Genomic DNA, 12,698 nt, shown 5'->3' on the forward strand with positions numbered 1-12,698 from the left:
CATTTTATCACAACAACGTCGTTAGATTACGATCATGTCGTAAATATATTTTTGTATGGATTTGCAGTAACATTTCTTTTTTCTTTTCCATTTTTTCTTGTATGAATAATTGTACCTTTCTATGATTTCACTCCCAAGATAGCTTCCCCTTCTTGTCCTAAAAGGCATGGCTTCGCTTCAGAAGCTGAAATTAGAAAGTTCAATTTAAAAATAATAATAATAATAATATTATTCCAAAGAATGAAAGAAAGACTTTATAAAGCCATTACAAATTTTCTAAAAAAAAAAGTTGATATAATAAAATGGGTTCTTTAAAGCAACAAATATAAATTAATAAAATAATGAGAGAGGATTGTTTACTATTAATATTAATAATAATTTACAAGTAATTATAACTGTTAAAATCATATAATACAAAATCAAATGAATTTAAAGCAAAAATTGAGTCTCTTTTCAGTTTTTTTCAAAAAACATTTGAATCATTTTTTGATTTGTGCGTGTTATTTTTACTCAAGGATCATGTTAATTTTTTTTGTATTCTTTCAATTTTATCAAATGTAATAATAATTATTTTTATATTTAAAAAAATCAGATAATTTTTATTTTTTATGAAATTTAGGTATTTCTTTTTTTTTCTTGTTTGATATAATATATTAACATTCAAATGCATAAAAAAGGTGTAATGATTATTTCTTGAAGAATTTTTCGAGTTTTAAAGAAATAGAGGTGAACATGGTTGTGAATGAACCACGTCAATTTAAAAGAAACAGAAAATTCAAACAAAAGGTTTATTTTCTTTATCAAGTCTTTTCCATCATTATTTAAAATTCATAAAAACAAAATTAAAAATTTGTTCTGCTTCTTAAATTAAAAGAAAGAAAGAAATAAAGAAAAACACTAAAATTTTGAAAGTCCCAAGAGTGAACAAAAAGAATAATTGTGGAAAATCAGCATCGACCTTATTATAATGGATTTTGCGTTAAATTAAAAGAAAAAAAAAAGACAATGTTCATGATTAAACTATTCAAGGTTCACCTAAAAATTCATAAGACAAGTTTGAAAATATGTTAAAAATGATTAAAACCATTGACTAATCACCTTTAGACTTTAAGATAATCAACTAGTTATTATGAAATTTTAGGTAAAGCTCCACCTACACCCATTTCCCTTCAAAATTTCATTTATTTTTTTTTTTTTGGATACATGCATTAAAAAAATTAATTTCCATTTTTTATGTACAGTAAATTAAATTAACTCTATCATAACTCTAATCGCCTTACTTCTATAGCTACATTCAAAATCCATACCTAATTTTCTCATATAAGAAGATAACCAACAAGTTTTACGATTAGTGAACTTAATGGAACAAAAAATATAAAATTGAAAAAGAAAAGATATAATACCTATTTAAATAAACCATATTCTTTTATTGTATTTAATTAATTTTTTATATTTTTATTTTAAGCAAAGAAATCTTAAGATGTAATGATTGACTAATTACTATTATTTAAAATGTCACTTATGATTTTTTATGATATATAATATTGATGTGACATGTTAACATGTTATTATAGATAATGACATTACATTCTAATGTAATATAAGCACATGATTATGTAGTATTTTTCACTTTTCATGGTAATGCCACATTAATGTCAAGTGAACATAAAATGATAAAATGACATTTTGAATAATAATAATTAACAAATAATTAATTATAAATATTTATTTGATCCAAAATAAATTAAAGAAACTTAGGTTTTAACTAGTTTTTTTTTTTAATATTGGGCCTTAAAATGTGTTGTGGTCCTTGTGGAGAAAAGCTCGGACCAGCCTGTTTTCAATCTTGGGCCTGAGCTAGGAAATCAGTATGTCTGTAAAGGTGGGTTTGGGTCAAAGGCTTAAACCCTAAGACGAGCCCAGAAGTAAGGCCAATCTGTAGTCAACCAAGCCCTTACAACATATCCAGGCCCTGATATGGTCTCTTCTATCAGGGGCCTGGGCCAAGTAATGACTTATTATCTCAATATTAAATTTTTATATAAATAAATACAAAAAATAATAATATTGTTAATTGTATTTATTTTTTATATAAAATGTTAATATCTCCTTCACAAGAAGTAACCTAATCCGAATGCATAATATAAACCCTAATGCAGCTCATGAAATGTATGGATTGATTAAATTTGTAAAATACTAAAGCACTCCATTAATCATTCAGCATTTGTCTTTGCTTTGCTTGATTTATGAAAGTGTGTGTTAACTCTGTATACATTTTGGGGTAAGATGAGAAAGAGAATAAGGTGCAAGTTCCAAGGAAAAATAGAAAGAAAAGATAACCTTAAACAAACATTTTTTTTTTGTTATTTTACTTATATGGATTTGAGCTTTGAGCTGGAAATGACATTCACATGCATATAGTTGTCTGTTTAATTATATCAAAGTAATTTATTAAATTAGTTACCAATTACTGTTATCTCTTTTAAAAACAAAATTCTTTATTACTTTTCATTATAAGATTCGAGGTTGTGTGACATTGTTCGAATTTTTTTTATTGGTTTGAAAATTTTCATGACCTTTTACAATAAAAAATAATTTTTAGAAGTTTGTATCTCTTCTTTTGAAAATAAAAAAATTATTAAGTCAAACCCAAATAATTTAAAATGAATTAATATGAATACATTGAATTGTATTGTGCCCATATATGGCATCGCAATGTCTTTTTACCTTGACGTAAAGCAAGAAAGAATAAAGACCTTTCTTTCAGCTGTGGAGTCATGCTTAACCTTTAATTTAATAATGGGAAAAGTTATTAACAAGGCCAAGGTTTGATTTTCAAGGAATGTAATAGTTAGCATTATTAATTAGCTGTCGAGATTAGCATGGACATGATGTCCAACAACCATGAGAGTTTTTCTAGGCTACATTTTATTTAGGAAATGCGAGTTCCAAAGAAATATCCACATCTTTGATTCTTTGCTAACCAAACCCACTTGTGAAGAAACATATAGCTCTTTCATGGCTTTGGCTTTTAAGAAATTCCCCGGGCCTGTTGTCCCTATTCCAGTTTGTCACTTATAAATGAATGCCTTTGTTTCATTTTGCTTGAGACAAAGTGGTTAGTACTAGTACCAAGATTTCTGTATTACTTTTTTCCTTCTTCTTGCATGTGATGACTCTTTATAGGTTCAAAAACTAGACTAATTTAAAAGAATCAAAAGTCAAGTCTCTGCACTTTTCCTTAAACTGGTCCGTGGAGAAAATTAAAATAAAAAAAAAAATTATAAAACGATTGTCGAATTTAAAAAATTTAATTTACAATTCAATTTATGAATAATTTTACTCATAATAACTCAATTCACGATTCAATTTATGAACAATTACATTTCAATTTAAATTCGTTGATGACTCAACTTATTTTCAGGCGGATAATTTTTCAGACTAATCATAGCAGCAGCGGTGGTTAAATTCAAAACTTGTAAACATATCTAGGAGAGAATAAAGTTGATTATTTGGTAGCAAGAGAGATCCATGGCATGAACCACTTTTTGACAGCCGAAATGGTAATCAATCTAAATTTTTGTCAGGTTCCTGCCAGAATCACTGGATTGATGGCGACTGGCACAGACCCGGGTGCCCATACAGGGGACTAAACGCCAAGAGATTTCCGCGTTTGTTGAGCACTGCTAGATCAAGTAAAGGCTACCAGGCTAGCTGGTTTGTTTTCCTATTACAGTAGAACTTAGCATCCTTACTCTCCAAGGTGAGGTACCAAAATATACTGGTAGATTTTAGTCTCCAATTCGATATGAAGTTCAGAAATACTGATTAGGGGAACACAAACTTGATTAGCTGACCATATCTTTGTCTCGAGGTATGCTTGACATAGACTGCATTGCGTGCCACATGATCTATTGTTTCTGCATACCAAGAAGCCGAGACCCACAAAAATGGGCAGAAGGAAGACACCCTTTTTTTTATATTATATTTTAAAAATCGTGGAATGATTTCTGATGCCATAGAATGGAGGAAACACCAATTATTATCTTATGCTGACTCCTGATGATGACCTTTTCTTCTTTGTCTTCTACCTATTAACATGTTGAGGGCACTTTTTTCCAAGCAGAAAGCCTTATGAATGGGATCTTCTCAGCCTTCCGTTGCAAATGGTATTTGCTGCCATTGGATTTAGTGGAAAATAATTCACCCATTCTAGACATTTATGCCGCCCAACACCTCCTTTCTGTTGTGTAAGATCCACTACTCAAGGGATCAATGACTAAATGATAAAAATTGATGGGGTAAGTTTCACCTAATTAATGTCATTATGCTAAGACATGTCTCTGAAATTCTTGGTTAAAAGCCAATTTCCTATGGCAATGGCCGTCAATCGGACATTTCGAGCGTAAGTTTAGGTAAAAGCTTCAAGAGTTCAGCCCTGAAAACGGAAAAAAGAAATGCAAGATCAATCAAAAGATATGTGCTTTACCTTTTTGTCTAGGAGAGCAGACAATGGAAGGACTCTCTTTTTGGCGAACCAAGGTAAAATGGGCGGTAGGGAAAGGTATTCAAAACTAGTACTCGTACAGCAGCACTAATGTTTATTGTATTGAGTGCGAAGCAGAGCCTAGATCCTCGAGTCACTCATTTCCCTAGATCATCCGTGTTTGCAGGACTCCCACTTGATTTTATATATTCCCCCTTTTCCAAAAATTAATGTATCCCTCAATCGAAATACCACTACGTACTCTTCCACTTCTAATTATCTACTATACAGCTCACTTGATTCTTTTAATACAATTACTGACAGACTGATGTTTATTAGTTAAGCTAAACATAGGATTTTCCTTCTTTGTTCACGTGCGTGTATATGTGTATATATACATAGAAAAAGAATTGAAAATTATTGTAATAGCTGTTTATGGCGATGTATTATACGTTGTATGCATATACAGAGTCAAAATCAATGGTCCATTAGCCTATCACATGTTGAAAACTCAGCGCATCCTGATTAATGGTGAACCAGATATAGAAAATGAGAATTATCCTGATAATCCATCACTACCTGTCAATAGAGAGATGGGACAGAGAAGGAAACCTTATCACATATTACACTGGGACCAAGTATGAGATCTGGAATAGCTGTCCTCATCACCTCGAAACTAGATAAATTGCTGTATCAAAAATATCACCATATCATCACTGCCCCTTTCTCTTTCACTTTCAATTCTATATAAGGCCGAGCTCATCAACCTCCTCTTCATTTCATTCAGTACTGTTTCGTTTTTTTTCTTGGCCATTCAAATAACTCCAAACTCTTTCTTTTATGATCAATTAATGCCCTTTGCTTCACTCTTCTGATGTTGGGGTTTATTTCAACTATGGTCTCTCCACTACTCACCGGCAGCCTAGCATATAGGCCTAGAAAGGATGGTGCAGCCAAGGATGACTTGCCGACTACTCCCTCCAGCCTTTGCTGTACTGTTTTTTATATTGAAAAAATGGATATAGATGAAGTGGGCAAGTCGTCTTTGGCTACATTTTTCTTTCTCCTCCTCATGCTAGGCTTTTGGTGATAAACATATACTATTTCCTATTACAAGGAAATTGATCTTCCTTTGAGTTACAAAAGGGTCTCTTCGAAATCCAATGCTTTCATCAGCCATATGTTGTTTTAGTTATTTTAAATATATACAATTAACATTATTACACTTTCTCTCTGTGTTAAACATTAGAATATTATGAGATTTTATTCTTTGTATCATCCATAGCCGCCCAAGCTTATGTAGTGTATTGTATTATTTTTTCTAAATTTTTATGATAAAATGTGGTTTGGTCACTTGAATGATCTGTCCATATTATTGATTGTGACTCTTTTAATTATGTTTAGTCTGATATAATTGCGATTGTTATGATCATATTTTTTGTCAAAGGTTTTAAGTATGTTTGACAATGTGATTGCAAGACAATACAATACTTTGGGCTTTTACGACCAAATCAAACTTACTGTCACTACACATGATCTGTCTATCTAGCTTGATTAACTTGACTACTAGGATTGAGCCGAAGACAAGATTGCAAAGAAAAAAGACTTGATCCTATTTTGTTCACATCTGTGGTAAGCCCAATTGGGCTGAACAAATGGACCATGGATCGTACAGTTGGGGAAGGGATTTCTTGTATGTATAAGCCTGACTCTAGCCTCAGAGGTCTTTTAGCCCACAAGTTGTAGGCTTTCAGCCTCTAAACACACAAAAGATTTCACTTGGACCAGGCTAGAATAAGATGTTAAACCCAACATTTTGATCTGGGTAGTAGGGACAACAGGCTGTGTATGTTTATGTAAGATGACCAATCCAAGCCCTCAATTCAGTCATTGCACTGTTTTACCTATTTTCATAATTAAAAAAAAACCTCTCTATATAATATCTTAATCAAGATTGACGTCAAAGTTGGATTGCTTAGTTTAAGTAAGTCGAATACTATTTATTATGTACTGCTTGGTGGGAAGTATCATTGTCTTTTTTTATTTTTTATTTTTATATTAGATAATATTGATATGACATGATAATTTACTTATATGTAATAAAAATAATAAGATAACATATTAATATGATATAATTACATAATTATATGATATTTTTATTATTTATATTAATTGCATGTCATCGTCATGTGAATATAAAAATGATAAATTTTATTTTAATTAATATCAATTAATCAACTACTAGTTACAATAACTTATTTGATTTAAAATAAAAATATTTAAATTAAAAAAATAAGAATCTTTTTATATTTTTTAAGTAATAAATGAGTTTTTAACAAGTTAATATATATAAGTTTTCTTTTGATAAGATATATACAGGGTATTGATTGTATTATGTCCAATAATTGTAGAAACGTTTATCTAATAACTCAACGAAAACAGTAAAACAACTTTGGTGTTGTCATTGGGTGAAATAAAGGAGAAAAGAAAGGTCACATGGTTGACCATGGTGGTGTCGACTCAATTGGCAGTAACCAAGGTCTCTTGTCCAGGAAGAAAGACAGGCTTCAGGCATCCAAGAAGTCCAAGACTAGTTAAAGGTCTTGCTTACTAAATCATCTTGCAAATTTTCACAATCCCCGGAAGCAAAATACAACTTCTTCTCCTAAACTTCCACTCAATTCCTGGATCTCACAAATTAGAAAGGAAGAAAAAAAACCTGTAGGCCCCCAAACAAGGTGACTTTGAAGCTAATGCATCCAGGCAAACACTTGAATGGATATACCCTGGACACTTGGGAACATAAGAGAAGAGGGTCGAAAAAATCACTTTAATTTCAAACTTGTCAAATGATGGAAGAACATGGAAACGGGTTGAACACCTGGGAGGAGATGAAGGGAACTTTGGGATCTTGAAAATCCTGAAATTGTGTTAAGTAGATTGGATTGTTGGAGTTAACCCCACACCTTCACGCATAATAATAAATCAATGTTTTTTCTGTTTTCTGTAAAAGCAAGGTAGGCCACGTTGATGCATATCCATACACACACGCAAGCCTTATCCAACCTTTTCCTTAGCCAAGGTCTTTGGCATCTTGCTGCTCTTTTTCCTATTCATCCAATTGTTCTCTTGTCGTCCACCCAACCACATATCACACTTTTTTTCTTTCGTTTCTCTCTCTTTTTTGTTTGTGCAGATTCTGTTTCTTGTTACATAATCATCCTCGCATGAGTTCAAACCGTCAAGAACAGTCTTAAATCGGAGATGAATGTAACATTTGATGAAAAAAGCTCTAACCAATGCAAAGGAGCTAATCTAAGTTTCATTTTAAACAAGTAGGGGTAATGAGATATTTATCACTATTTTGATAGTGTTGAGGAATTAGAAAAACCAATGAGCTGGGGCCTGTTCTGGCCTTGTCATGAATTAGACAACCCTCCAATTTTTAACACGGTGGTTGATGATGTCCACTGCCCAGGCAGAATTCCGACCATTTCTTGAAGCTTCTATGATTTCTAGACCATCAAAAACTAGATATTTCCTTTCAGTTTCTGATAGAGGATACATGGAAGAGGACACTTTTGTTTTCTGCACCATATTTGTCGAAGGCAGAGAAAGGAGAGAGAATGCATTGCCTCAGCCAATTTTGAGTTGTCTTTTTCAAGGATGCCCACATTAACTAACTTAGATATTATCCATAAACACCCAAAAATGATAATAGAAAGAAAAGGAGTTAAAATGCTTGTTTGAATCACAGATCCCAGTCACTTGTTCTGAATGATTGAGTCTGGGGATCTTTTTCCTTTTTCTTTTGGTGGAAATGGTGGAATCTGAGATATCTGTTTGTCATTAACACACCATCCACATCTAACGAAATATCCCTTGTACAAGCTGTGTGATCCAAATTCAAAAAATAAAATAAAATAAAATAGAAGATAGGGCAGTAATTAATTATCCTTCATAGTAGTATATTATCCAGTACAGATACTCATATTCTGTTTCCAACACAAAAAAAGGGAAAAAAGGAAAATGAAAATAAAAAGGCTTTCGATTTCTATAACAATATGTACTAAGATTTATACATTCACCGAAGGGGGTTTCCTTTAAACATAAAAATAGTAACTCAACATATACACAGCTAGTTGCTCTTCAAACACCCTTGAATCAAGCAGGCTAGGATCCAAAAAAATAAATCCGAAAGCCTGCAACTCCATGGGGAGACACGATGCCGTATGGCTTAACCTCTACTATGTTGTTCATTTCTAACATTAATATTAGTACATGAAAGAGGAACATGGAAATAGGACTTTAGTAACTGTACAGTGACAATAGCGAGGAGAATATGGCTAGCAAAAAACTAAAATCATCTCCCAGCACCAACCATGGATTTCTCCTCACTCTCTTTAGGCTTTAAGGATGTTGTAGGAAGAGGGAAAGGAAGCTTTGTCCCGGAATCAGATGGAACTTCTTTTGATACCAGAATCTCTTCCTGTGCAGGAACAGGTGAAGGTTGAACTGGTTTTGGTGTGTAGTTGAAGGAAAGATCTTTGTTGGCAGCCAATGCCAAAAGCTCCTTCTCCTCAAGCCCTTTTGTCGGCCCTAGGCTGCACCGATCTGGTGTGTGCTTGGCCAATGCATCCTTGAATTTTTTGATCTGTGGAATCATCATTGTAATTAGAACATACATCGTGATAAACATGGTAACAATTGACAAACAACACACATCATCGCCTAATCATGCCATGTCAAGATACAAAACCAGTTCAAATGAGCAGCAATTTATCTGTCAACAATCTCAGAAATTAACTGAAAGCAACAAAAATAGCTGGTCTCAACAACATTAAAAAGCCAATTGATAACTACCATGCACCATGCAATTTTCATAAAAGTGACTCCAGCTAGGAGAAATAAATGGCCATCTAGCTCTTACATCTTGAAATATGTAAATTAATTGACAAATCCAAAGGGAATTGTGCATTTTTCCCACTGGAAGTCAAGTCCCAAATATTCAAGTGGCATGCATCATACATAAAAAAATTAGCATAAAATGACAAAATAGGCTTGTTTGCATTCTAATTAGCAAATATATTAAAAATATTTGCATCAGAAGGGAAGGATACAAGACAAACCGTGGCATTGGTGCAGCTAAAGCTGCATAGACGCCCGTGAGCTCCTCTATAGAACCGGAAGAAAGGCAGCACGTGGACATTCAGACTATAGCACATTGATTTATGTTCCTCATAATTCAACTGAAAAAACTGCACTTCCGGATTCATCTCTGCCAATTGACATATCTGCCAAACCCCAACATCAAAATCCACAATGAATCCAAATACAAACAATATAAAAATCTGGAAATGCACAACTATGCAAAAGCACATATATAAAACTGTAACTTTATATTATTATACCTTCGGATGAAGAGCCTTGCAGCCACCACAACCAGGGGAGAAGAAATCTACTACAAGAAGTTTATCCCCAGCATTCATAAGAGCGTCTACCAGGTCTTGTGCAGATGTCACCTCTTTCATATTTGGTTGCAGACCCTTCTCCCACCACTTTTGACTTCTGCCGATAAGGCCAGTCCGCACCTAATTCCGTTAAAAAAGACCAGAAAAATGAAAAACCAATTAGTATTCCCATATTGGTCTTTGCAACATATCAAATTACGGGGGGAAAAGGAGTTTTAATCATAAAGCAAATTACTTAACCTTTTCGCAAAGAATAAAAACGAAGGATACAAAAATTTACTGAAAAATCGATCTTCAAAATTTCTATTGCTTTTACTGTCATTTAACTATGAACAAAAATAAAAATTTTTTAGATAAATAAGGTGATTTCTATTTTAAGATTTGATCTTTGGCATGTGAAAATTAAGCTACGAGCTAACTCTAGAAAGCTAATATTAGAACATGATATTATCAAGAAATTCAAAATTTTCAACAAACAAAAAAAAACATAAAATAAATTTAAGAAACAATATTCACTAAAGATAAAATTAAAGGAAACCCAAAAATTTCTACAAAACAGGGAAACAAAAAAGGAAGATCCAGAAACAAGAGAACTGAAAAATAAAGTAAAACCAACCTGTGCTTTGATGGGAACTTGACCAAACCCTCTCTTGTTCACACTTTTCTTCTCCAAAAAGCACACTTGTTTCCCATTAAAATCAGTCCTCAAAGCCTGAGATTTCACCTTCAAAGAAGGAAAACTATTCTTCTTTAAACAAAACTCAGAAATCCTCTTAGAAAACAAAGAAACTCCACCACCTTGATTCTTCTTCTGACGGTAGTCACAAGTTGTAAACAGATTCCCCTTCCCCAAAACCTCAGCCATAGCTATTTTATTTTTTCCCTTTTTTCTCACAACGAAAAACCAAACCCCAGATCGAAAATTTGCACCCCTTTGCTTTATTCCAAATGAAAACCAAAACACAGAAAACTGAAGAGAAAAGACTTTCTGCTTTCTCCGTAAAAGCAAAAGTGGTTTTCTTTTACCTTTCTTCGGCTTTGCCGTTTTGTTGGTTATTTTAAGGCCTACGGATTGACTTCAGCCGTTGATCTGTTTTGTCTCGATGTGAATCCAACGGTTGATGATGTTTTGTGATGGGAAAATTTTCATTGGAAAACGTATTGGATAAGGTTTTTTCTTCGGTTTCTTTTTTAACGTGGGGCGGTTTTTATGGCGATATGTAGATGCTCGTGACGGGTGAAAGAATTGACACGTGGCTTCAAACCTAAGATTTTGCAGAAACAAAAGGAAGTTCCGGATATTGCTTTGGATAAAGGCAAGTTGTTTGCCACCTCATTACTTTCGTGGGCCAGCTTGGAAAAAAATTATTTTCTTTTCACAAAATTCAACCCTGGAATTTTCATTTTTATTGCCTAATTTAATCTATAATGTTAGAACATTTGAGTTGGTATCATACTTAATTTGGTAATATCTATTTCTTTTTATGTTGTATTTTATATTATAATAAATTAAATGAGTTGGAGTTTTTATTTAATTTAGTAACCAACATGAAACTTTAAGCATATGGAAAAAAGGTTTATTTATAATAGCTTATAATCGTGTCAATCCTTCAGATTTATTAATACTTAAGTTTCTTTTTGTTTTTTAGGGATATTAATACTTTGATTTCAAACTTTGAATCTTTGATTAGGTGACCAATTATGAGTTGATTTTCTCAAAAAAAAAAAAACTTATGAGTTGACCATAACATGTGTATCTTGTTGCTTGATGAAAATATATAAAAGGCATAATATACAAAAAATAAATTCTTAAATTATTTACAAAATTTTAAATAAATTCTTATATTTTTATTACGTTCAATCAATTTTTTATATTTTTATTTTAAATCAAATAAATTTTTATATTTTTTATTTTGAGTCAAATAAATCTTTATGAGTAATAATTAACTTAATCAAAATATCATTTGTTATTCAATCTCGCGTGATGTTGATATGGTATGTTAAAATATTATAATTGATTATGATGTAGCAATTGAACTTATCATAATTAATAATGACACAATATACTAATTTAATATGATAATATGATTATATGATAATTTTTATTCTTTACATCAATGTCATATTAGTGCCATGTAAATATAAAATAACAAGTGATATTTTTATTAATGATAATTAATCAATTATTAATAATAAAAGTTTATTTAATTTAAACTAAAAATATAAAAATTTAATTAAAAATAATAAAAAATAATAACTTATTAAATATTTTTAAATAATTTAAAAATTTATTTGAGTATTATGCCTGTCTAAAAACTACACTCATATATCTTAGCTTTTTATTTTTCTTTTGAGAATTTTAACTTCTTATGTTAATTTTTTCTTTTTCTTATCTAATTATTCCTTCAATGACAAAAAAAAAAAAAAATTTATTTTGAGTGTTTGACTTGTCAAAATTTTTCGGCGCCGACCACCTCCCCTGCCAACACAGTAGTAAAATTTTTAGCACATGTCCTTATATCCATTGAATATTTTAGAATATGGTTATAAATTTGTAAATATTTCTCAGCAAAATTACATTAGCTCAAAGTTATTCAATTTAATTAGCCTTCTTGTTTTATATGAAAAAGGAAATTTTAACATACTCTTTCCCTCATTTTTTTTACAATTAAATTTTTTTGAAATTATGACGTTTTATTTAACATCAATTGTACATATGATTATTAAAATTTATATAAAAA

General features: G+C 31.5%; 1 protein-coding gene across 1 annotated transcript; it reads right to left on the minus strand.

The window, feature by feature from the left end:
- Nucleotides 8,431-11,156, minus strand: LOC18599951 (thioredoxin-like 1-1, chloroplastic). The gene is made up of 4 exons (XM_007030153.2): nucleotides 10,574-11,156; nucleotides 9,898-10,077; nucleotides 9,616-9,780; nucleotides 8,431-9,140 (listed from the first exon to the last, which is right to left on the minus strand). Exons 1-4 carry the CDS (start codon nucleotides 10,820-10,822, stop codon nucleotides 8,850-8,852), a joined length of 885 nt encoding a protein of 294 aa, XP_007030215.1. The 5' UTR covers nucleotides 10,823-11,156; the 3' UTR covers nucleotides 8,431-8,849.

The sequence above is a fragment of the Theobroma cacao genome, chromosome 5 (genome assembly GCF_000208745.1).
Source record: "Theobroma cacao cultivar B97-61/B2 chromosome 5, Criollo_cocoa_genome_V2, whole genome shotgun sequence".
Lineage (NCBI taxonomy): Eukaryota > Viridiplantae > Streptophyta > Magnoliopsida > Malvales > Malvaceae > Theobroma > Theobroma cacao.